Here is a 20069-nt window from a genome sequence, read left to right as displayed (position 1 = left end):
CACACTTCAGGCTGCAAGAGGACAGGACCCACACCTAAGGCGGGGCAGGACAGATGGAGCCTGGGACTTCAAAGGGGCATTGGGTGGTTCAAGCCCTCAAGGAAGATTGCTTTTTTTTTTTTTTTTTTTTTTGAGACAGAGTGTTGCTCTGTTGCCCAGGCTGGAGTGCAATGGTGTGATCTCAGCTCACTGCAACCTCTGCCTCCTGGGTTCAAGCCATTCTCCTGCCTCAGCCTCCCAAGTAGCTGGGATTACAGGTGCCTGCCACCACGCCCGGCTAATTTTTTGTATTTTTAGTAGAGACAGGGTTTTACCATATTGGTCAGGCTGGTCTCAAACTCCTGACCTTGTGATCTGCCCACCTTGGCCTCCCAAAGTGCTGGGATTACAGGTGTAAGCCACTGCGCCTGTCCTCCCTCAAGGAAGATTTCAAGTAAAGTGGATGCCAGACTTTAGCAGGGACAGAGACCAGAGACCAGCCCAGAGACACCTGTCCCTTCACCCCACACTGCCCAAATGGGGAGCCCGGGCAGCAGCTGGCTCCAGGCACCCCGTGTGCCTGGAGCTGGGACCTTGCCCTTCTGGGCCTCGAAGGGTTAACACCCCTGGCTCTCCTCCCTTCCCCTCCCCTGGGCCTTTGACCCCTCCCAGCCTCTCTCCTTCCCTCCACTGACACCTTTGCCCAGTGACGTTGGTCTGTCCTTGCGCAGACCTGGCCGGAGGCTGGGGCTCCTTCCAGGGCTGCCATGTTCTCTCTTCCATCCCTCCCCTCCTGGCTCCCCGGCCTCCCCTCCCTCGAGTGGGGCTCTAGCCTCCTCGACTCCCTCCTGCAAGGTGAGCACCTCACCCCATTCCTGCCTTGGCCCCGCCCCCTTCCAGCTCTTTGCAGTGCAGGGTGGACCCCACCCACCTGGTCTCCCGACACCCCTGCCCCTTGGCCGCCCCCTCTGACCCTACCAACGAAGCCTGCCCTCCTAACACCCCTGCACGCTGCCTCGCTGCCTCCCTCCCACCCCCTCAGGCCTGATCGGGGCCCTTGGAGTCTTGGTCCTGAACAGCCTCCTGAAAGTTTACTTCTTCGTGGGCTGTGCCAAGTGAGTGCCCACCTCATCCCCCCAGGGAATGTGGCTGGGGGCACGGGGACCCCCACCAGGGGTCGAAGGTGGCAGTTCTGCACCCCTGCCCACACCCATTCTGTCCCCAAAGTGACCCGCAGCGGCGACCCGAAAAGGAGCGGCTTCGGGCCCAGTGGGCCTCCCTGGAAACGGTGCACCTGGCAGGGCTGGCCCTGTTTCTGACGGTCGTGGGGTCCCGGGTGGCTGCCCTCGTGGTGCTCGAGTTCTCCCTCCGGGCCGTGTCCACGCTGCTGTCCCTGGGCAAGGTGAGGCCTCCGGGAAGGCAGTGGGTGGATCACTCCCCAGCCCAGGGCCCGGACTCACCCCCGGAATGTGGGCAGCAGGGCCCAGGTCCAGCATCCCAGCCTCTTCACCGTATTTTCCGTAAGACTGAGAACAGAGGCTGCAGGTTGCACCCTTGGGTTTGGTTGCGGAAGGGGCCACACTCACAGTGGACACAGTCCCAGTCCCAAGAAGACAAGAGTGACAGTTTCTGTAGATCCGGCCCCCCAAATGCCAGGCCCTGCGCCGAGTGCACCGTGTGCATCACGTAATCCTCACAGCCACAGGGGTAAAGGTTTGCTCTGATTCCCCATTTCACAGATGGGGAAACTAAGGCTCAGAGAGTATGTGGCTTGTCTATGGTCAACAGATAGAGTCAGGCTTTGGACCCAGGTCTCTGAGACTCTGAACCACCACCCTTCAGCTAACAGATGGGCCCCAAGTACTAAGACATGATTGAAGGCTGGGCGTGGTGGCTCACGCCTGTAATCCCAGCACTTTGGGAGGCCGAGGCAGGCGGATCACCTGAGGTTAGGATTTCGAGACCAGCCTGGCCAACATGGAGAAACCCCATCTCTAAAAACAAAAACAAACAAACAAAAAAATTAGCTGGGCATGGTGGCGGGTGCCTGTAATCCCAGCTTCTTGGGAGGCTGAGGCAGGAGAATTGCTTGAACCCAGGAGGCGGAGGTTGCAGTGAGCGGAGATCGAGCCACTGTACTCCAGCCTGGGTGACAGAGCAAGACTCTGTCTAAAAAAAAAAAAAAAAAAAAAAACCCATATGATTGAAATTAAGGTGAGAGAGATGATCCCCTAGGGCTTCATCTGAAGCCGATGTGGCCCCTTCGGGAACCATCCCCAAGGTCCCTTCAGGCTCCGGCTTCCTGTGGTGGGCAGCACCTGTGGTGAGGCAGCCCCCACATCTCGGCCCCTCTTCGGCACTCCCCGCAGGGCTCCCAGGGTGCCACCGAGAGGCTGCAGCTCTACCTGCTGTGCCAGTACTCGCTGGGCTGCGGGCTGACCTGTGGCCTGAGCTTCCTGCAGGAGGGCGCCCCTCACCGCACGCTGAACCTGCTGCTGAGCCTCGGGCTGGCCACGCTGCTGGGCCTGGGTGCCCGGCGCCTCCACCGCCACGTCTGCCGCCTCTACGAGCTGCACAGCAGCCAGCGCTACTGTGGGGTGTGCCTGGGCCTGCTGGCCCATGCACACAGCCTCCCCCAGCTGCTGGGCCATGCCCTGGCCATAGCCTTTGCTGTGGGTGACCTGGCAGCTGTGGCCCTCATCAACCAGGACTTCCTGACCACCTCGGAGGCCATGCGGTTCTGGACACCGCTCACCATCTGCTACACGCTGCTGGTCATCTACATGCAGGGTGAGCGCTGTGGGGCCTGCTCCATTCAATCCACGCACATCCCTCTGTCTGGGTCAGGCTCCGGGGAGGCCGACAGCCATCAGCCCTCACTCTTGCCATCCCAGAGTGCCTGGTCAGGACAGAGGCTGTGTGGCGGGGGCAGTGCAGAGAAGCAGCATGTAGTGGGCACCCTGAGGTTGTAGTCTTTAGATTGGGCTTTGAAAGATGAGCAGGAGATCCCTAAGAGAAGCGAGGCAGAGAATGGAATCTTGGACAGAGAGAACCGCATGTGCCAATGCCCAGAGGGGAGAGAGGGCATGGCCGTGCCAAACAAGCCACAGGAGTCCAGTGTGGCTGTCACCCCAAGGGCACGGGGAAGGGGTGAGGCTGGCCAGGTTCAAAGGGGCCTGTTGGAGAGCCCTCAACAGCCAGGCAGGGAAGTCTGATGAGAGGCTGCTGTCCAAGTTTGTTTATGTTTTTGTTTTGCTTTGCTTTTCTGTTTTTTGAGACAGGGTTTTGCTTGGTGGCCCAGGCTAGAGTGCAGTGGCACGATCATGGCTCGCTGCAGCCTTGACCTTCTGGGCTCAAGTGATTCTCCCACCTCAGCCTCCCAAGTTGTAGGGATTATAGGCACACACCACTGTGCCAGGCTAATTTTATTTTTTGTAGAGAAGGAGTCAGCCGGGCACAGTGGCTCATGCCTATAATCCCTGCACTTTGAGAAGCTGAGACAGGCAAATCACTTGAGGTCAGGAGTCCAAGACCAGCCTAACCAACATGGTAAAACCCTGCCTGTACTAAAAATACAAAATTAGCCCAGTGTGGTGGTCCATGCCCGTAATCCAGCTACTCAGGAGGCTGAGGCACAAGAATCGCTTGAACCCGGGAGGTAGAGGTTGCAGTGAGCCAGGATCGAACCACTGCACTCCAGCCTGGGCGACAGAGAGAGATTCTGGAAAGAAAGAAAGAGAGAAAGAGAGAGAGAGAGAAAGAGAGAAAGAGAGAGAGAGAGAAAGAGAGAAAGAGAGAGAGAGAAAGAGAGAGAGAGAGAAAGAGAGAAGGAGGTCTTGGCCGGGCATAGTGGCTCACGCCTGTAATCCCAGCACTTTGGGAGGCTAAGGCAGGTGGATCACCTGAGGTCAGGAGTTTGAGACCAGCTTGGCCAATGTGGTGAAACCCCCGTCTCTACTAGAAATATAAAAATTAGCCAGGTGTGGTGGCAGGTGCCTGTAATCCCAGCTACTTGGGAGGCAGGAAAATTGCTTGAACCTGGGAGGCGGAGGTTGCAGTGAGCCAAGATCGCACCATTGCACTCCAGTCTGGGCAACAGGGGCGAAACTCCATCTCAAAAAAAAAAAAAAAAAAAAAAAAAAAAAAAAAAAAAAAAAAGAAGGGGTCTTGCCATGTTGCCCAGGCTGGTCTTGAACTCTTGGGCTCAAGCAATCCACCTGCCTCAGCTTCCCGAAGTGCTGGGATTACAGGCATGAGCCACTGTGCCCGGCCTACTGCAGGGTTTTTTTTTGTTGTTATTTTGTTTTGTTTTGAGATGGAGTCTTGCTCTGTCGCCCAGGCTAGAGTGATCTCGGCTCACTGCAACCTCCAACTCCTGGGTTCAATCAATTCTCCTGCCTCAGCCTCCCAAGTAGCTGGACTCTGTCTCAAAAAACAAACAAACAAAAAAACGGGGCCAAGCATGCTGGCTCACGCCTGTAAACCCAGCACTTTTGGAGGCTGAGGCAGGCAAATCACTTGAGGTCAGGAGTTCAAAACCAGCCTAGCCAACATAGTGAAACCCCATCTCTACTAAAAATATAAAAAATTAGCCAGGTGTGGTGGTGGTGAGCCGAGATCATGCCACTGCACTCCAGCCTGGGCGACAGAGTAAGACTGTCTCAAAAAAAAAAAAAAAAAAGAACAGAAGCCGGGAGCCTGGCAAGGAGGCTTCTTGGAAAGAGGAAGGTGGTTGGGCCCAGGTGGGTCCATGGGGGTGGCGAGAGGTGTTCAGCTGGGAATGTGCTTGGCAGAAGGAGTTGCCAGGGCTAACTGAGGGACTAGAGGCGGGTGTGCGGAAAAGAAAGGAGTCAGACTGACTCCTGCCACTGCGAGGCTGCGAGGCTGTGGGGCTCTGGCCTGGACCAGTTGGAGGCTTGTGGGCTGGGCAGTGAGTCCTGGAGGCAGAGCACCTGGTGCCCTGCAGACACTCGGAGCAGGGGTGGGGACCAGGAGGATGTGATGGGAGGGGGGTTGCACGGGAGGGGAAGGCTTATCCTGTGGAGGGTGGGTCAGGGAGCAGGGAGGTCCAGTCCAGGGTGTGGGGTCGGACGGTGACAGGCACCCGCATCCCACAGAGGAGCAGCGGCAGCACCCCGGCCTGCAGAGCCAGGTGCAGACGGTGCTGGTGCGCATGGGCGGCCTCTTCGTGCTGCTGCTGACTGTGGGTCGCTGGCTGGACCTGCTGGGCATCCTCGTCTCCCTACTGGGCGAGCTCTGGTGTCTCGTGGGCGTCCGCACCCTGCTTGACCTCTGCCAGATACAGGTGGGCACCCCCATCCCATGTGTCCCCCAGACAATGAACCCTGCTTCAAACAGCCCAGGAGCCTCAAGAGGCTCAAGTTTAAGAAGAGCCAGCTGCGCACGGTCTCTCACACCTGTAATCCCAAATACTCAGGTGGCTGAGACCTGAGAATCACTTGAACCCAGGAGGTAGAGGTTGCAGTGAGCCAAGATCTTGCCACTGCACTCCAGTCTGGGCAACAGAGTGAGACTCCATCTCCAAAAAAAAAAAGACAGAGCCAGGGTGACTTCCCTTGGGGGTCAGGGGCAGAGGGAGCTGGAATCACCTCTCCCACCTGCTTTCACCAGGCTAGGGCTGTCCTCCAGGTCACTAGCACCCCCCACCCTGTCCACAGCCCTCTCCAGCAACAACCCAGAGGCCCAAGGGGGAGGAAGTGCCCGGGTCACTGGAGGCCCAAGGCCCGCAGGGGGATGGGTGAATGGGTGGTGTCATTCTCAACGCTTTTCCTCAGGATTTTCCATCCCAGAGGCCTCCGGTGTCAACACCAAGCCAGCCCCTGCCCTCGGCACCCCAGTCCCAGAGTTCGGCCCCCTCTTGACCTGCCTCAGGGAGGATCTGGAGTCTGTCTCAAGCCCACTAGCCTGATCTCCGAGGCCTTGACCCCAGGGCGATGCCTGGAGGCAGAGTGGCAGAGCTGGCCTCCTGCCCAGAGCTCAGCACAGGCCCTGGGAGCCCCGAGAAGGGAAGGCAGGATTTGGGGATGGGAGCCTCTGGAGAGGGGACACCTGGGGACCCCTGGTTGAACCCTCTTTTTCTTGGGGTGGGCAATGATGCAGCCTCTCAGACCTGCCTTCCTGGGCAGGGGTGGGGGTGCATCCTCAGGAGGGCTCCCCCTTTACTGGTCTCCCTTCCCTTCTCCATGAACAATAAAGACGATGACTTTCTCAACCTGTGCTTAGAATCACGAACACACAGAGGCCAGGCGTGGTGGCTCACGCCTGTAATCCCAATACGTTCGGAGGCTAAGGTGGGCAGATCACCTAAGGTCAGGAGTTCAAGACCAGCCTGGCCAAGATGGCGAAACCCTGTCTCTACTAAAAATACAAAAATTAGCTGGGCATGGTGGTGGGTGCCTGTAATCCTAGCTACTGAGGAGGCTGAGGCAGGAGAACTGCTTGAACCTGGGAGGCGGAGGTTGCAGTGAGCCGAGATTCGTGCCACTGCACTCCAGCCTGGGTGACAGAGCAAGACTCTGTCTCAGAAACAAAACAACAACAACAAAGAATAATCACAAACACAGAGAGCAGGAAAGAGGCTTTTCTGAGGCCACACAGCTCTTCTGGCAGGTCCTGGGATATGTGCCTCAGGCTGGCCTGGGCTGGGTCCCCTGGGGGACGTGGCTCCTTACAGACTGAGCAAAACCATTCTGGGTAGAGAACTGGGTAGAGTGGTGGGGGGGGCATGTAGTACCGTAGTACCGAGGTGGCTGATGAGGTGAGGGGACGGGGGGATGGACACTTGGTCTGGCACCCACCTGCAGTCTTGGGTGGATAGTGGCCATGTCCTGTCCCATCCCAGGCTGGGAAACAGCTGAAGGACGCACAATGCTGACCAGGCCTCTGCTGGGTGCTCTGTGGTCCCCAGCCCCAACCCTGACTTCTTGAAGGCTATGAGCATCCTTCCCATCTCAGCCCGTTCAGGGCCCAGCTCAGGAAGGCCAAAGGGTTGGGCACCAGCTCCTCTGCCTACCCTCTGTGTGACCTTAGACAAGTCACTGCCCCTCTCTGAACCTGGCAGAAGAATTACCACTGCACGCTGGGTGCCTGCCATGTGCTGGGTACTTTCACCGTTTCATTTCATTTTGACATCAGCCCCAAGAGGCAGGCACTGTTATCCCTTTTTACAGAGTCAGAAACTGAGGCTCAGAGAAGTTAAGTGACTTACTCAAGGGCGCACAGGCATTAAGTAGCAAACCTGGGATTTGAATCCAGGTGGCCTGGCCCCCACAGCTCAAGTGCTTTGAATGCTCCCTGCTACCCTCTTCTTGTTGAAAAGCTGGGGCCAGGGAAACTAACAGAGATGAGAAATATGGCACGTCCATTACCGACAGGCTCTGGAATGTGGTTCCAGCCACCTCGGTGCAAAGGAGCCCAGCTCCAGCCCCCAGGGCCCTTTGGTTCCATGGGGATCCAGGGCTGCAACTCAGGGCCCTTTCCTAGCGGAAGCCCCACGGGGCAAAGGAGCCTCCCGGCCAGTGGTCTTTCTGGAGGGGGTTTGAGAGGCATGGGGGTGGCCAGGAAGGAGGCATTAGGGAGGAGGGGAGGCCTGGAGAGGGCACCTTGAGGATTCCAGGCTCTGATGGGTCCCTCCCTCTCGACAAAGGCACCACACTCACCCGAAGACTGCTGCTTGGGAGCAGGCAGGGGTGACCCAAGGATCCTTCTCGCTCTACGCTCAGCACACCTGGGATACAGAGCAGGCTGCACCCAAGGCAGGGCCGGGTGGTTTCAGCTCATTCCCCCAAGAATGGCCACCCCTTGGACAGCTCCAGCAGCACCCTTTGAACCGTGCTCCTAGCCCTACCACCAGGACAGGCCTCTCATCCCAGGGCGTGGTCGCTGGGGTTGGGAAAATGCCTACGGAATCCCCTCCCCCAATGCAGGACCCAGTCCACCCCGCCTGGGAATGTGCTCTGTTCCCTCCGGGCAGGAAATGTGCCCCAGTCTGGGAGGAAATGGCTCAGTTAGGTGGGCACAGGGCCAGCCCCTTGCCGGACCCAGACTGGGCTCTGGGTTCCAAGCGGGGGCCAGTGTTTTTGCTGGAATGTGCTTTAGCCTCTGGATCCCTGGCACAGCCTGGGCCCCATTAGGGACAGGGCCAGGAGGGAACTGGACTCAGCAGTCCTTTCCTTTTTATGGGCACAGGGATTGTTTTCCAAACAAAAATCAGGACACGCGGGCTGGAATAGCATTCTTTTCTTATCGAAATATTTTCATGAAAAGACTGACAAGGGCATAAAATGAGCTCACTCTAAATGAGGCATTTAGCAAATCTCCACACCAAATGGAGAAAAATAGGCCTGAAGTCCAGCAGGCATAGGACAATCCAAATTGTATGGTCTGGGCAAAGCATGAGGCTGGGACCAGTTCCCCAAGGGGACCCGAAGAGCCTGACCCCTGGGGCCTGACCACCAGGACCAAGGTTCTAGGGTCAGGGCAACATCGTGCTGAAGAGGTGGGGGACCAGCGTCCCCAGGCCCTGCGTAAAGTGGGTAGTGACCCCTGGGGCAGCTGGGATTGGGGTAAGCTGGCCTCCCCATCCTGAGCCCCCTACTTCTGGCTTTTCTGAGCTCTGGCATTTTCTTTCTGAGGACTTGCATTTCTTCACCCATTCATTCATTCAGTGTCATCACTGAGTACCTGCGTGGATCCAGGCATCAGGCTGGCACTGGGGACACTGAGAGGAGTAAGGGAGGTTCCCTTCCACAAAATGCTGCAAAGAAAAGTAAAGCCGGAGGCTGGGCGCAGTGGCTCACGCCTGTAATCCCAGCACTTTGGGAGGCCGAGGCGGGCCGATCACCTGAGGTCAGGAGTTTGAGACCAGCTTGACCAACATGGAGAAACCCTGTCTCTACGAAAAATACAAAATTAGCCGGGCGTGGTGGTGCGTGCCTGCAATCCCAGCTACTCAGGAAGCTGAGGCAGGAGAATCGCTTGAACCCGGGAGGCAGAGGTTGTAGTGAGTCGAGATTGTCCCACTGCACTCCAGCCCGGGCAACAGAGTGAGACTCTGTCTCAAAACAAACTAACAAAGAAACAAAGAAAAGTAAAGCCGGGTCAGAGGACAGAGTGACGGGGGCAGAAGTGAGAGAAGGTGTATTTGTTATCTACAGCTGCGTCACAAATTACCCCCCAAACTTGAAGAGTTTAAAACAACAGACATTGATCGTCTTGCTCTTTCTGTGGGTCAGGGATCTGGGTGCTGCTGAGCCGAGTCCTGTGTCTCAGGGCTGCTGCCAAGGGTCAGCGAGGCTGTGGTGTCGTCGTAAGGCCCAGGGCCTCCCTTCTTCCTTGCCACATCGGGCTCCTGCAAGGCACCCCTACAATGCGGCCGTTGGCTTTCCTCAGAGCCCACCAGGGAGAGGGGTGGAGGACAAGCAAGCCCACGCTTCGTGACTCAATGCTGAAAGTGACATCCTATTGTTTTGGCCACAATCTATCATTGAGGAGAGGTCCCCAGGTCCCACCCACCCGAGGGGAGGGCATGGATGCCAGGAGGTGGGGATCCTGGGGGCATCTCAGAAGCTGCCGTCCATGGAGGGCTCCTGCGAGGAGGGGGCATTGGAGCAGACACCTGAACAGAGTGAGGGGGCAACCAAGCAAACAGCGGAGGGAAGAACTTCCCAGGCCAAGAAGACGGCTCAACAAGGGCCTTGCAGCAGGAACAGGCCAGGGCATTTAGGAAGGTGGTAGAGCAGGGCACAGTGGCACACGCCTGTAATCCCAGCACTTTGGGAGGATAAGGTGGGTGGATCATGAGGTCAGGAATTCAAGACCAGCCTGGCCAAGATGGTGAAACCCCGTCTCTACTAAAGATACAAAAATGAGCCAGGCGTGGTGGCGAGTGCCCGTAATCCCAGCTACTCTGGAGGCTGAGGCAGAGAATTGCTTGAACCCAGGAGGCTGAGGCAGAGAATTGCTTGAATACAGGAGGCGGAGGTTGCAGTGAGCCCAGATCGCACCACTGCACTCCAGCCTGGGTGACAGAGCCAGACTCTGTCTCAGAAAAAAAAAAAAAAAAGGAAGGTGATAGAGAGGGTGGAGCGGCTGGGCCTGGAGCCCTGGGCGAGGCTATGGACTGCGTTGCCCTGAGGGGAGCCAGCGGAGGGTTTTGCACAAGGACATGACGGAAGCTGACGTACACCTTGAGAGGAGTCCTCTCGTGGCTGTTTTCAGAATAGTTTGGAAGCATTTGGAATAACCCAGGTGAGAAGACAGGCGTTCCCAGGCCAAGGGGGTGGTATTGAAGCCCAGGTGGGTTTCAAGGCTCTGGAGTGGACTGAGGGACTGAGGCGGGGTCAGCGCCGCTGCAGCAGAGGGGTGAGGGGTGCAGTGGTGGGAGATGCTGTCTCGGGGGTGGGTTGGGGCAGGATCACACAGGGCCAGGGTGAGGGGCTTGGCATTGTCCCAGAGAGCAGCGGGGAGCCACAGAGGGCTGTGCACAGAAGGGCATTAGATGCTGCTTTAGTGAGGTGTTCTGGCTACTGTGAGAAGAGGGGATTGTAAAGAATAAGAGTGAGGCATATGGGCCAGGTGAAGTGGCTCACGCCTGTAATCCCAACACTTTGGGAGGCCGAGACAGGAGGATTTCGTGAGCCCAGGAGTTCGAGGCCAGTCTGGGCAACATAGTGAGACCTCATCTCTACAAATAATTTAAAAAATTACACTTTGGGAGGCCGAGGCAGGTGGATCACAAGGTCAGGAGTTTGAGACCATCCTGCCTAACACGGTGAAACCCCGTCTCTACTAAAAATACAAAAAATTAGCTGGGTGTGGTGGTGGGCGCCTGTAGTCCCAGCTACTCAGGAGGCTGAGGCAGGAGAATGGTGTGAACCCGGGAGGTGGAGCTTGCAGTGAACCGAGATCATGCCACTGCACTCCAGCCTGGGCGACAGATCAAGACTCCGTCTCAAAAAAAAAAAAAATACAAAAAATTAGCTGGGCGTGGTGGTGGGCGCCTGTAGTCCCAGCTACTCAGGAGGCTGAGGCAGGAGAATGGTGTGAACCCGGGAGGTGGAGCTTGCAGTGAACCGAGATCATGCCACTGCACTCCAGCCTGGGCGACAGATCAAGACTCCATCTCAAAAAAAAAAAAATACAAAAAATTAGCTGAGCATGGTGATGGGCACCTGTAGTCTCAGCTACTCGGGAGGCTGAGGCAGGAGAATGGCGTGAACCCGGGAGGCAGAGCTTGCAGTGAGCCGAGATGGCGCCACTGCACTCCAGCCTGTGCGACAGAGCAACACTCTGTCTCAAAAAATAAAATAATAAAAAATAAAATAAAAAGAGCAAGGCAGATCCAATTTTTAGGACTCCCTTTAGGAAAAATAATACAGAATTCGTATGAAAGTGACTATTTTTTTGGGTGGGGGGGAGAACAGAGTCTCACTGTGTTGCCCAGGCTGGAGTGCAATGGCATGATCTCAGCTCACTGCAACCTCCGCCTCCTGAGTTCAAGCGATTCTCCTGCCTCAGCCTACTGAGTACCTGGGATTACAGGCACACACCACCACGACCGGATAATTTTTGTATTTTTAGAAGAGACGGGGTTTCACCATGTTGGCCAGGCTGGTCTCGAACTCCTGACGTCAGGTGATCTGCCTGCCTCAGCTTCCCAAAGTGCTGGGATTACAGGCCTGAGCCACTGTGCCTGGCCAAAAGTGACTATTTAGAACAAAGAGAAAAAGCACAACAAATGACTGGAGACTTGGAGATTTGGGTCCTTCTTCTGATGTCTCCCTGGACAGTTTGCTAGGCGTTCTTCATGGACATGCTTCCTGAGTGAAACCAGCTTCTCTCCTTGTCTAGAACACTCTGTAACTCCCAGCAACTCCCAGCCTTCACAGGGGCCATGGAAGTGAGGCCATGAGCATAAGTTTTATTAACTTCACAATAAGCCCACCTCTGGCTAAGAGAGAAGAGGGCGAGACCCACAGGGGCAATGGCAGGTTCCAGGCCACATTGTGCTTTAGTAAGGAGGCGGCTCAGGGCTTGAGGGTGCGGAGATAGATCAGCAAGGGCAGATGCTGGGATAGATGCTGCTGGGAGTAGAGGGTCCCAGTGGGATGGGGGCTCAAGGAGGAGGCTGGGATCAGTGAGGGTTTGGGGCTAGCTCAAGGACCCTCCCAAATAAGGGGCAGAAGGGCCCTGACTAGCAAGGCCTAGGGCGAGGAGGAGCCCCCTCAGTCTGCTGAGCCTCAGGCCCCTCCTTGGCCTCTCCCACACTTCTCACCCCCTCACCCTGGAGCCTGTGCTGATTTGCTGAGTGGACAGTCTGGCCGTGGGAACCAGCACGCCTGGTCAGAGCCAGTTCAGGCCCCTAAACCAGAGCGGGATTAACGCGGAGACAATATTGTCACAGCCAGGTCTTGGGAAGCTGGGCTTTGCCTGGGTGAGGCAGTGGGACACAGGATGGGAGCCTGAGAGTGGACACCATGTGGCTCTAGCTGTGGCCTGGTCGATTCCCACTTGGCTTTTTTTCCTTTTTTCTTTTTTGGCGGAGTCTTGCTCTGTTGTCTAGGCTGGAGTGTAGTGGCACGATCTTGGCTCACTGCAACCTCTGCCTCCAGGGTTCAAGCAATTCTCTTGCCTCAGCCTCCCGAGTAGCTGGGATTACAGGCGCCTGCCACCACACAGAGCTATTTTTTTTTTTTTTTGAGACAGAGTTTTGCTCTTGTCACCCAGGCTGGAGTGCAGTGGTGCGATCTCAGCTCACTGCAACCTCAGCTCACTGCAACCTCTGCCTCCCGGGTTCAAGCAATTCTCCTGCCTTAGCCTGCTGAGTACGTGGGATTACAGGCACCTGCCACCACGCCTGGCTAATTTTTGTATTTTTAGTAGAGACAGGGTTTTGCCATGTTGGCCAGGCTGGTCTCAAACTCCTGAACTCAAATGATCTGCCCGCCTCGGCCTCCCAAAGTGCTGTGATTATAGGTGTGAGCCACTGCACCCAGCCTCACGACTGACTATTTATTTAGAACAAGGAAAAAAAGCGCAACAAATAACTGCAGAAATACAATTTTAACTGGCTTAAGAAAAAGTAAGGACCGGGCACGGTGGCTCATGCCTGTAATCCCAGCACTTTGGGAGGCCAAGGCAGGCAGATCACGAGGTCAGGAGATCAAGACCATCCTGGCTAACACAGTGAAACCCCGTCTCTACTAAAAAAAAAAATACAAAAAATTAGCCGGGCATGGTGGCGTGCGCCTGTAGTCCCAGCTGCTGGGGAGGCTGAGGCAGGAGAATGGCGTGAACCTGGGAGGCAGAGGTTGCAGTGAGCCGAGATCGTGCCACTGTACTCCAGCCTGGGTGACAGAGCAAAACTCCGTCTCAAAAAAAAAAAAAAAAAAAAAAGAAAGAAAGAAAAGAAAAAAGAAAAAGTAAGGGAGCCCATAGTTGTACTCCAGTCTGGGCGACAGAGCAAGACTGTCTCAAAAGAATAAAAAATAAAAAGTAAGGGAAAAAAATGCATTGACTCTGGAGGTCTGGTAGTAGGATTGCAGGCATGGCTGGATCCAGCAGCTGATGAAATCAGTTATCTTTCTTTCCTATCTCTTTGCTCTGCTGTCCTCTGTGGTGGTCCAAGTGGGGGGCAAAAGTGGTGTCAAGCTTGTATTCTGCCAGCCAACAAGCCCAGAGAGCTGATCTTAGAACTAACAGCCACTATGATTGGCTGGACATGGGTCATGTATACACCAGGCACTGAGAGTGGAAGACAGGTTCCCCAAACAGAAACTGAGTGCTGTTATCAGAATCAGGGAAAGCAGTGCTGGCTATCAGGAGCCATGGATGTTCCTTGGATTCTCTTGCAGGACAAAGTCACGTCCTTCCCTTCCCTTCAGAACTTTGTCCCTCTTACTAAAACTTCTATCCTTCACGTGGTAGGGAGAGCAAAGGAACTCATCTCTGAACACCTACTGAGCATCAGGTATTTTTACCCACATTTACCCCACCAGATTCTCGCTATGAAGCCACAAGGGACAAACTTGGGTTGGCAACCCCTCGGTTGCAAGAGGAAACTGAGGCCCAGAAAGAAGTGATTTGCCCAAGGCTGGCAAATGGCAGAGCTGGAATCACTCCCGGATACTGATGTTACTCACAGCTGTATCTGTGTCCCCATCTGACCTGGCCACCATGGGGGAGCTCCCTTTTCTCTATGCTGCTCCTCTCCCCGCCCTGCGTAGCACAGGGCCCCACACACAGCAGCGCCCAGGAAATAAGCATTGGACTGACCTGACTCCAAGCAGGTAGGGTGGAAGATGGAGGATGGAGGAAGGAGCTGGGAGGCCCAAGGGGCTTCTGAGGCTGTCTGCCAAGCTGACCTCTGACCTTTAAAGCCCATGTTTTCCCTTCTGCCCCCTTTCCCTGGGAATATTCGTCCCTATTCTCACACTGGCTCCTCCCCATCTCAGCTTAACCCTCACCTCCTCAGAGAGGCTTTCCCCCCACACCCCACACCCCACACCCACCCCACCCCCTTTTGTCTCAGACCCCTTGTCCATTCCTTCATAGCACCTTTTACTATTGGTTATTGTTGTTAATTTGCTTTATGGTTTGCTCTACCCAATCTCCCTGTAAGGACTGTGGGGACAAGGACTGATCATGTCTGATTTGATCCCGTCGGCTCCTTGACTCATGCATTGCACACAGTAGGTGCCCGGTCAGTGTCTGCTCAGTCAAAGCTCTCCACTGTGGAGGTGCCACCCCCGCCCCGGCAAGCAGACTTGCCCTCAAACCTCTCTTCCACCCCTTCCCTGCCACTCAGGGTCTCAGCTGCCACCATCCTAATAGAAGATTGAGCCCCTTGCCTGCTGGAGCAATCTAAGGGAGAAGAAAGCCGTTGTGAGCCTGGCAGGGAGGGCGGAGGGCAGCAGAGCCTCTGAGCTGGCAGACAAAGGGCGTGTGTTCTCATCCAGCGCACTTCCTGGGTTTCCGTTGCAGGAAGTTTGGCACCTGCCGATCGGTGACATCGACACCAGAGCTGCTGCGGGCCAGGACGAATCCCTCCATCCGGGAGCAGTGGTGGCGGTGGAACAGGTGGCCTGGGGTGCTGGAGGCAGGTAAGCAGAGGCAGTTGGACCCCTCATTCCCCTTGGACTGTCCCAGAGCAAATGTGGGAAGCCTGGGTTCTAGACTAAGTCAGTGTGACCTTGAACAAGGCCCCAAATCAACTCTTCGTTGCCTCACTATCCCACCTGGGGGTGCAACAGGTGGTTCAGGGGCTGTCATGGAGGTGAGGGCAGGCAGCTCCACTTTTATCTCTTAAATAAACTTCTGGGTCACTAAGCACTTGCAAAGGGGTTCTACAGCCAAAAGCGCCTGAAAACCCCCAGATCGCACCTTCCTCCTTTGAGTCCTTCCCATCTCTGTCGTTCAGAGGGTATGGGGAAGTCTCCTCCAAAGGGTGCTGCAAAGCTGGAGTTTTGGGGGGCAGGGGCAGGATATCACTGCCAAGCCAGGAATGAGCCGAGCAGGGACTCAGACAGCCTTGAGTCCCAGCCTCGCCCTGCTGCACAGAACTCTCAGCACCTCCAAGCCCCAGCTTCCGAATCTGTAAAGGATGGCACTGGTACCTGTTCTTGAGACTAGCAGAGCTGTGTGCCCAGGGACACAGCGGCTCTGGTTTGAATTCGGCTCTGCCATTTGCCCCTAGTGTGGCCTTGAGCCTCTCGGGGCCTCAGTGTCCTTGACCGTGAACAGGAATCATCAGCCCTGGTGCCCAGGGCTCTTGTGGGATTAGGATGGGGATGAGGATGGGTACCAGCACCTAGAAAGCCCCTATCAGTGGCAGCTCCTGGGACTGCTGCTGTTACTGCAGCTTGGCTGAGAGGATCAAATGGGAAAAGGGGCGACAAGAGGGATGGGAGGGGCGATGATCAGTGGGTGAGGGCGGAGGCAGCCTCCTCCGACCCTCATAAACCAGCCTCCCTCAGAAACAGCCCCAGAGCCACCCTGGAGGGGTGACTGTAGCTGAGGGGTTGCAGGACGGGCCAATCCTGTCTGGCAGCCCCGCAGATGGCGCTGGGTCCAGCGCTCCTCCAGCCTCAGCCACTGTGGCTTTAATCAAAAGAACAATCTGTCTGCCTCTGAATCAGACCCAGATTCCTTTCCCCACAATGTCCCTGAGGCCTCCAGGGACCCAGGCAGTCCATCCCGGCCCCATCCCGGGCCCCAGAGTCCAGGCTCTGCCTCCCCTCCCGCTCCTGTCCTAACTGCTCCAGCTGGGAGGGGGAGGGTCACTGGATGTGGAGGGAGGGGTTCAGCCACAGGGCCAGCCGGGCCCTGCCTTCCAGAGCTCCTAGAGCGGCCTGTCCCCCGGGACACAGGGACCCACCTGCAGAGGGCTTACAGCTCAGGAGAGCAGAACAAGGTGACGTGCTCCACTGGGGGTCTCTGAGACCCCCACCCTCAGGGACACTCCCGGAAAAAGCCCCCAACCCAGCATATATTAACCACTATTAATCACAGTCCTGGCTGTGACTGTCACCTTTTATCCTCAGGCCAACCTGGAGAGGTAGGCAGTGGCTACCTCCACTTTACAGATGAAGACACTGAGGCTCAGGAGGCGGCGTGACTGCTCCGGGTCTCACGCTTAGTAAAAGGCCGCAGAACCCTGGTCGGTTTGACGCAAGACCCTGGCGGATCCCCGAGCCAAAGTAAGCGCTCACCTCCGCCGGACAGGGTAGGTGGGGTTGCCAACCCAGGAGAGCGAGGGAAGGGGGACGGCAGGGACCACTAGGGGTCCATAAAGGACGCGAGGGGGTGGGCAGAGGGGAGGGAAGGAACCCCACCCCGACTCCCCATTCTCCTACCCCCACTCCCCATCCCTCCCATTCCCCCATCCCCCCCATCCCCATTCCCCCCCATTCCCACCCCCTGGCCTGTGCCAAGGGGGAGGGGAGGCGTGGTCCAGGGAACAAAGGGAGGGGGAAGGGGCGGCGCGGGGCGCGGCCGGGCAGGTTGGGGGGCAGGTAGGGGCCGCTTCCGCGGGGCGGGAATCCCGCGCCCCCTCCCCCCGAGCCTCACCTTTTATGGTAAAGCGGCGCGGGGCGGCGGGGCGGAGGGAGCCGAGGGGGCGGGGAGGGCGGACGGGCGGAGGGGACGGGAGGCCCAGCGGCTCCGGGCTCCGCTGGCTCGGGCGTCGGATCGGAGCCGCCGGGGCGCGGGCGGCCCAGGTAAGCGGGCCGGGTGGGTGGGGGTCGCGTCCCTCCGTCCCTGTCCCCGGTGCACACAGGTGACATCGCGGGCAGCGCTCGGCCGGAGCCTGCTCGGTCCCCAGCCGGGACCCCCGGCGCAGCGCCCCTGGAGGGGCCTGCGGGTGGGGGGTGCGGTCCTGACGCCCTTTGCGTCCCAGTCTCTTGGTCTCTCTCCCCGGAGTCGGGGAGTCGGCAGGTCCGGGGCGAGGGCTCAGTGAGGCCGGCGGAGGGCCGAGTCCCAGCCCGGGAGCGGGAGCCGGGGACTCGGCGCGCAGGGCGGAAGCTCCCGCACAAAAGGCCGGAGTCCCGCACATGGATCGAATTAAAGCTCCGGCGGCGCCCAGCGGTGACCCCGGCGGCCGCCCTGCTCGGCTGCCTGCGGAGGGTCCCGCGTTTCCGGAGCCCGGGGGCGCTCCAGGCCCCTTTTCCTAGCCAGGGTCAGGCAAGGGGAGGGACGAGTCCCGGGGCTGCTCCTCTCTGGGCCTCAGGCGTCCGTCGGGGGCTGAGAAGGTGTGGAGATGGGCGATACCTAGGTGTGTGCCCTGGGATGATCTTGGCGTCGGCCCCTACCCCTCACCTCCCGCCCAAGCCTGAGGACCCCGGGGAGAGGCTGGGGCCGCGCCCAGATTCCTGCTCTTAATGACGCTGTAGGCTCTGTCCGGGTCCTGGAGGCACCCCCAGCCGAGCCCAGCCCCCGGGCTGCTTCTCCCTCTCAGCTGCTGCCTAACCAGCTGTCCTTCTCTTTGCACCTTCCAAGGGCCTAGACCCTGAGTCTCCTTTCCTTATATATCCTCTCAGCCGCCCTAGGGACACACTTATTCTCACTTTATGAAAAAACGAGGCCAGAGAGTTTCGGTGACCTATTTGGGGTCACCCCGCAGGAAAGAAGTAGGACCGCGTGTGAACCCAGCTCTCTACCTCCTCTGTTTCCCTGGGGTGGGAGAGAGGTTGAGGGAACCCCTCCCCTAAGTTGCAAGGTGGGAGGGGTTGGGGCACACCCCGCCACTTCTGCCTAAGTTAAATTCCGTACCCAAAGGTAGACTGCTTTATCCGGTCATTAAAGAACAAAGCTGGCCGGGCGCGGTGGCTTACGCCTGTAATCCCAGCACTTTGGGAGGCCGAGGCGGGCGGATTACCTGAGGTCAGGAGTTGGAGACCAGCCTGGCCAACATGGTGAAACCCCGTCTCTACTAAAAATACAAAAATTAGCCGGGTGTGGTGGCGCGCGCCTGTAATCCCAGCTATTCGGAGGCTGAGGCACGAGAATCGCTTGAACCCAGGAGGCGGAGGTTGCAGTGAGCCGAGATCGCACCACTGCGCTCCAGCCTGGGCCACAGAATGAGACTCTGTCTCAAAATAAATAAATAAATAACAAAGCTTAAGCCGGGTGTAGTGGCTCAAGCCTGTAATCCCAGCACTCTGGGAGGCCGAGGAGGGCGGATCATTTGAGGTCAGGAGTTTGAGACCAGCCTGGTCAACATGGTGAAACCCTGTCTCTACCAAAAATACAAAAATTAGCCAGGGGTGGTGGCGTGCGCCTGTGGTCCCAGCTACTCAGGAGGCTGAGGCAGGACAATCGCTTGAACCTGGGAGGTGGAGGTTTCAGTGAGCTGAGATTGCGCCACTGCACTCCAGCCTCGGCCACAGAGCAAGATTCTGTCTCAAAAAAAAAAAAAAAAAAAAAAAAAAGAGCAGAGCTTAGAGGTGGTCCCAGAGGTTTTTTTGTTTTTTGTTTTTTTCTTTGTAGGGAACAAGGAGTAGGAAGGAGGACTGTGGGGGTGACCCCGCTGAGCTGCACATCCTCTGCCCCAAGGCTGCAGCCTCTAGCTGGTCTGGGTGGCTGGCTGGATCCCTGCCTCCTTCCTTCCTTTGGACAGGAAATGACTTTCCTTCCCTTTGTTCCCACTTTTCTCCACTTATCTAACTGGATCTGTGATTCGCTCTCTGGGGGAGGAAGAGTGGGGGTGGAGGGTCCCCTGGGCACAGCTGACTGGGAGATGGCCCCAGGGAACTTACACACAGCCTGCTCCCAGCTGAATCGGTGGCAGTGGGACTGGAGGGAAGCCGGGGCTCCCTCTTCCGATGGGATTGACAGGGCTTTGAAACTCCCCAGCTTAGACCCCCTGGGGCCTGAGGTCCCTGCAGTCACTGCTTGGGAGGTATAGGGGCTGCCCAGCTGTGAACATCTGGCCTCAGTGCTGGACATTTTCCGAGAAGCCAGGCAGATCCGACTTCCCGGAGGAGTGTAGGAAGGGTCAGGGCTGGGTGGGAGGAGGCAGAGGGCCATCCCGAAGGCCCACAGCAGCCCCTGGGGACCAGCCCGGAACATGCCGACCACAAGATTTCTGGTCTGGATTGGGCCATTGTAGAGTGAGAACAGGCCTGGGAACTTGGGCGACTTTGTGCCACCCAAGGAAGGAAAAGCGTGTCTGGGGACACACTTTCGGATGATGTTCCATTAGAATTCTGAGTGCCATGGATGGCCTGGAAAGTCACTTAATCTCTTGGAACGTCACAGGGTCCATCTGCAAAGTGGGGGCAGGATGGGCATTTCTTGCAGCTAGATTGAGAGGCTGGTGGGTTTTGAGGCACATATAGCACCTGGCACAGGGCCTGGCACGAAACAAGTGCCTTATCAGCAAGTTGTTTGGTATTTCTTTAAATCTCACATGCACTCTGAACATTGTTGACAAAAATAGATTCTTAAACTTATAACAAAGTGTAAAACTAAAGCCCGTGACAGCCAGCCTAAGCATACATACTTCCAGACATCATTTCCAAACCCAGAAGCAAAAGACAGGTACTTTAAAATAAGTTTTGAAGCTCTTTCCT

General features: G+C 56.9%; 2 protein-coding genes across 15 annotated transcripts in view; both read left to right on the top strand.

Moving 5' to 3' along the window:
* Window positions 1-272: 272 nt before the first annotated feature.
* On the top strand, window positions 273-6211 carry TMEM82 (transmembrane protein 82). The gene is made up of 6 exons (XM_016954690.3): window positions 273-834; window positions 1022-1094; window positions 1207-1381; window positions 2349-2769; window positions 5097-5284; window positions 5775-6211. Exons 1-6 carry the CDS (start codon window positions 747-749, stop codon window positions 5859-5861), a joined length of 1032 nt encoding a protein of 343 aa, XP_016810179.2. The 5' UTR covers window positions 273-746; the 3' UTR covers window positions 5862-6211.
* Window positions 6212-15005: 8794 nt separating this feature from the next.
* FBLIM1 (filamin binding LIM protein 1) overlaps window positions 15006-20069 on the top strand; it is a 32125-nt gene continuing 27061 nt past the window's right edge. For 2 of the 14 annotated variants that reach the window (XM_063785685.1, XM_054662918.2), the window contains exon 1: window positions 17111-17216. The gene's annotated coding sequence lies outside the window, so the exon portion shown is untranslated. Of the gene's footprint in view, window positions 15102-16274; window positions 16412-16541; window positions 16724-17051; window positions 17076-17109; window positions 17217-20069 lie in introns of those variants that run through there. The other 12 variants (XM_001150861.6, XM_063785641.1, XM_054662934.2 and 9 more) reach the window with 12 other exon arrangements.

This window comes from Pan troglodytes, chromosome 1 (genome assembly GCF_028858775.2).
Source record: "Pan troglodytes isolate AG18354 chromosome 1, NHGRI_mPanTro3-v2.0_pri, whole genome shotgun sequence".
Classification (NCBI taxonomy): Eukaryota; Metazoa; Chordata; class Mammalia; order Primates; family Hominidae; genus Pan; species Pan troglodytes.
The sequence above is the reverse complement of the archived record's forward strand: the minus strand, read 5'-3'. Positions and strand labels throughout refer to the sequence as shown.

Bases quoted from the DNA above. Each gene is read 5' to 3' on its own strand.
- TMEM82 (XM_016954690.3), top strand. From the start codon at position 747: ATGTTCTCTCTTCCATCCCTCCCCTCCTGGCTCCCCGGCCTCCCCTCC. The intron at 1,095-1,206 runs GTGAGTGCCCAC...CTGTCCCCAAAG, and splicing joins TTCTTCGTGGGCTGTGCCAA to TGACCCGCAGCGGCGACCCG. The intron at 2,770-5,096 runs GTGAGCGCTGTG...CGCATCCCACAG, and splicing joins GCTGGTCATCTACATGCAGG to AGGAGCAGCGGCAGCACCCC.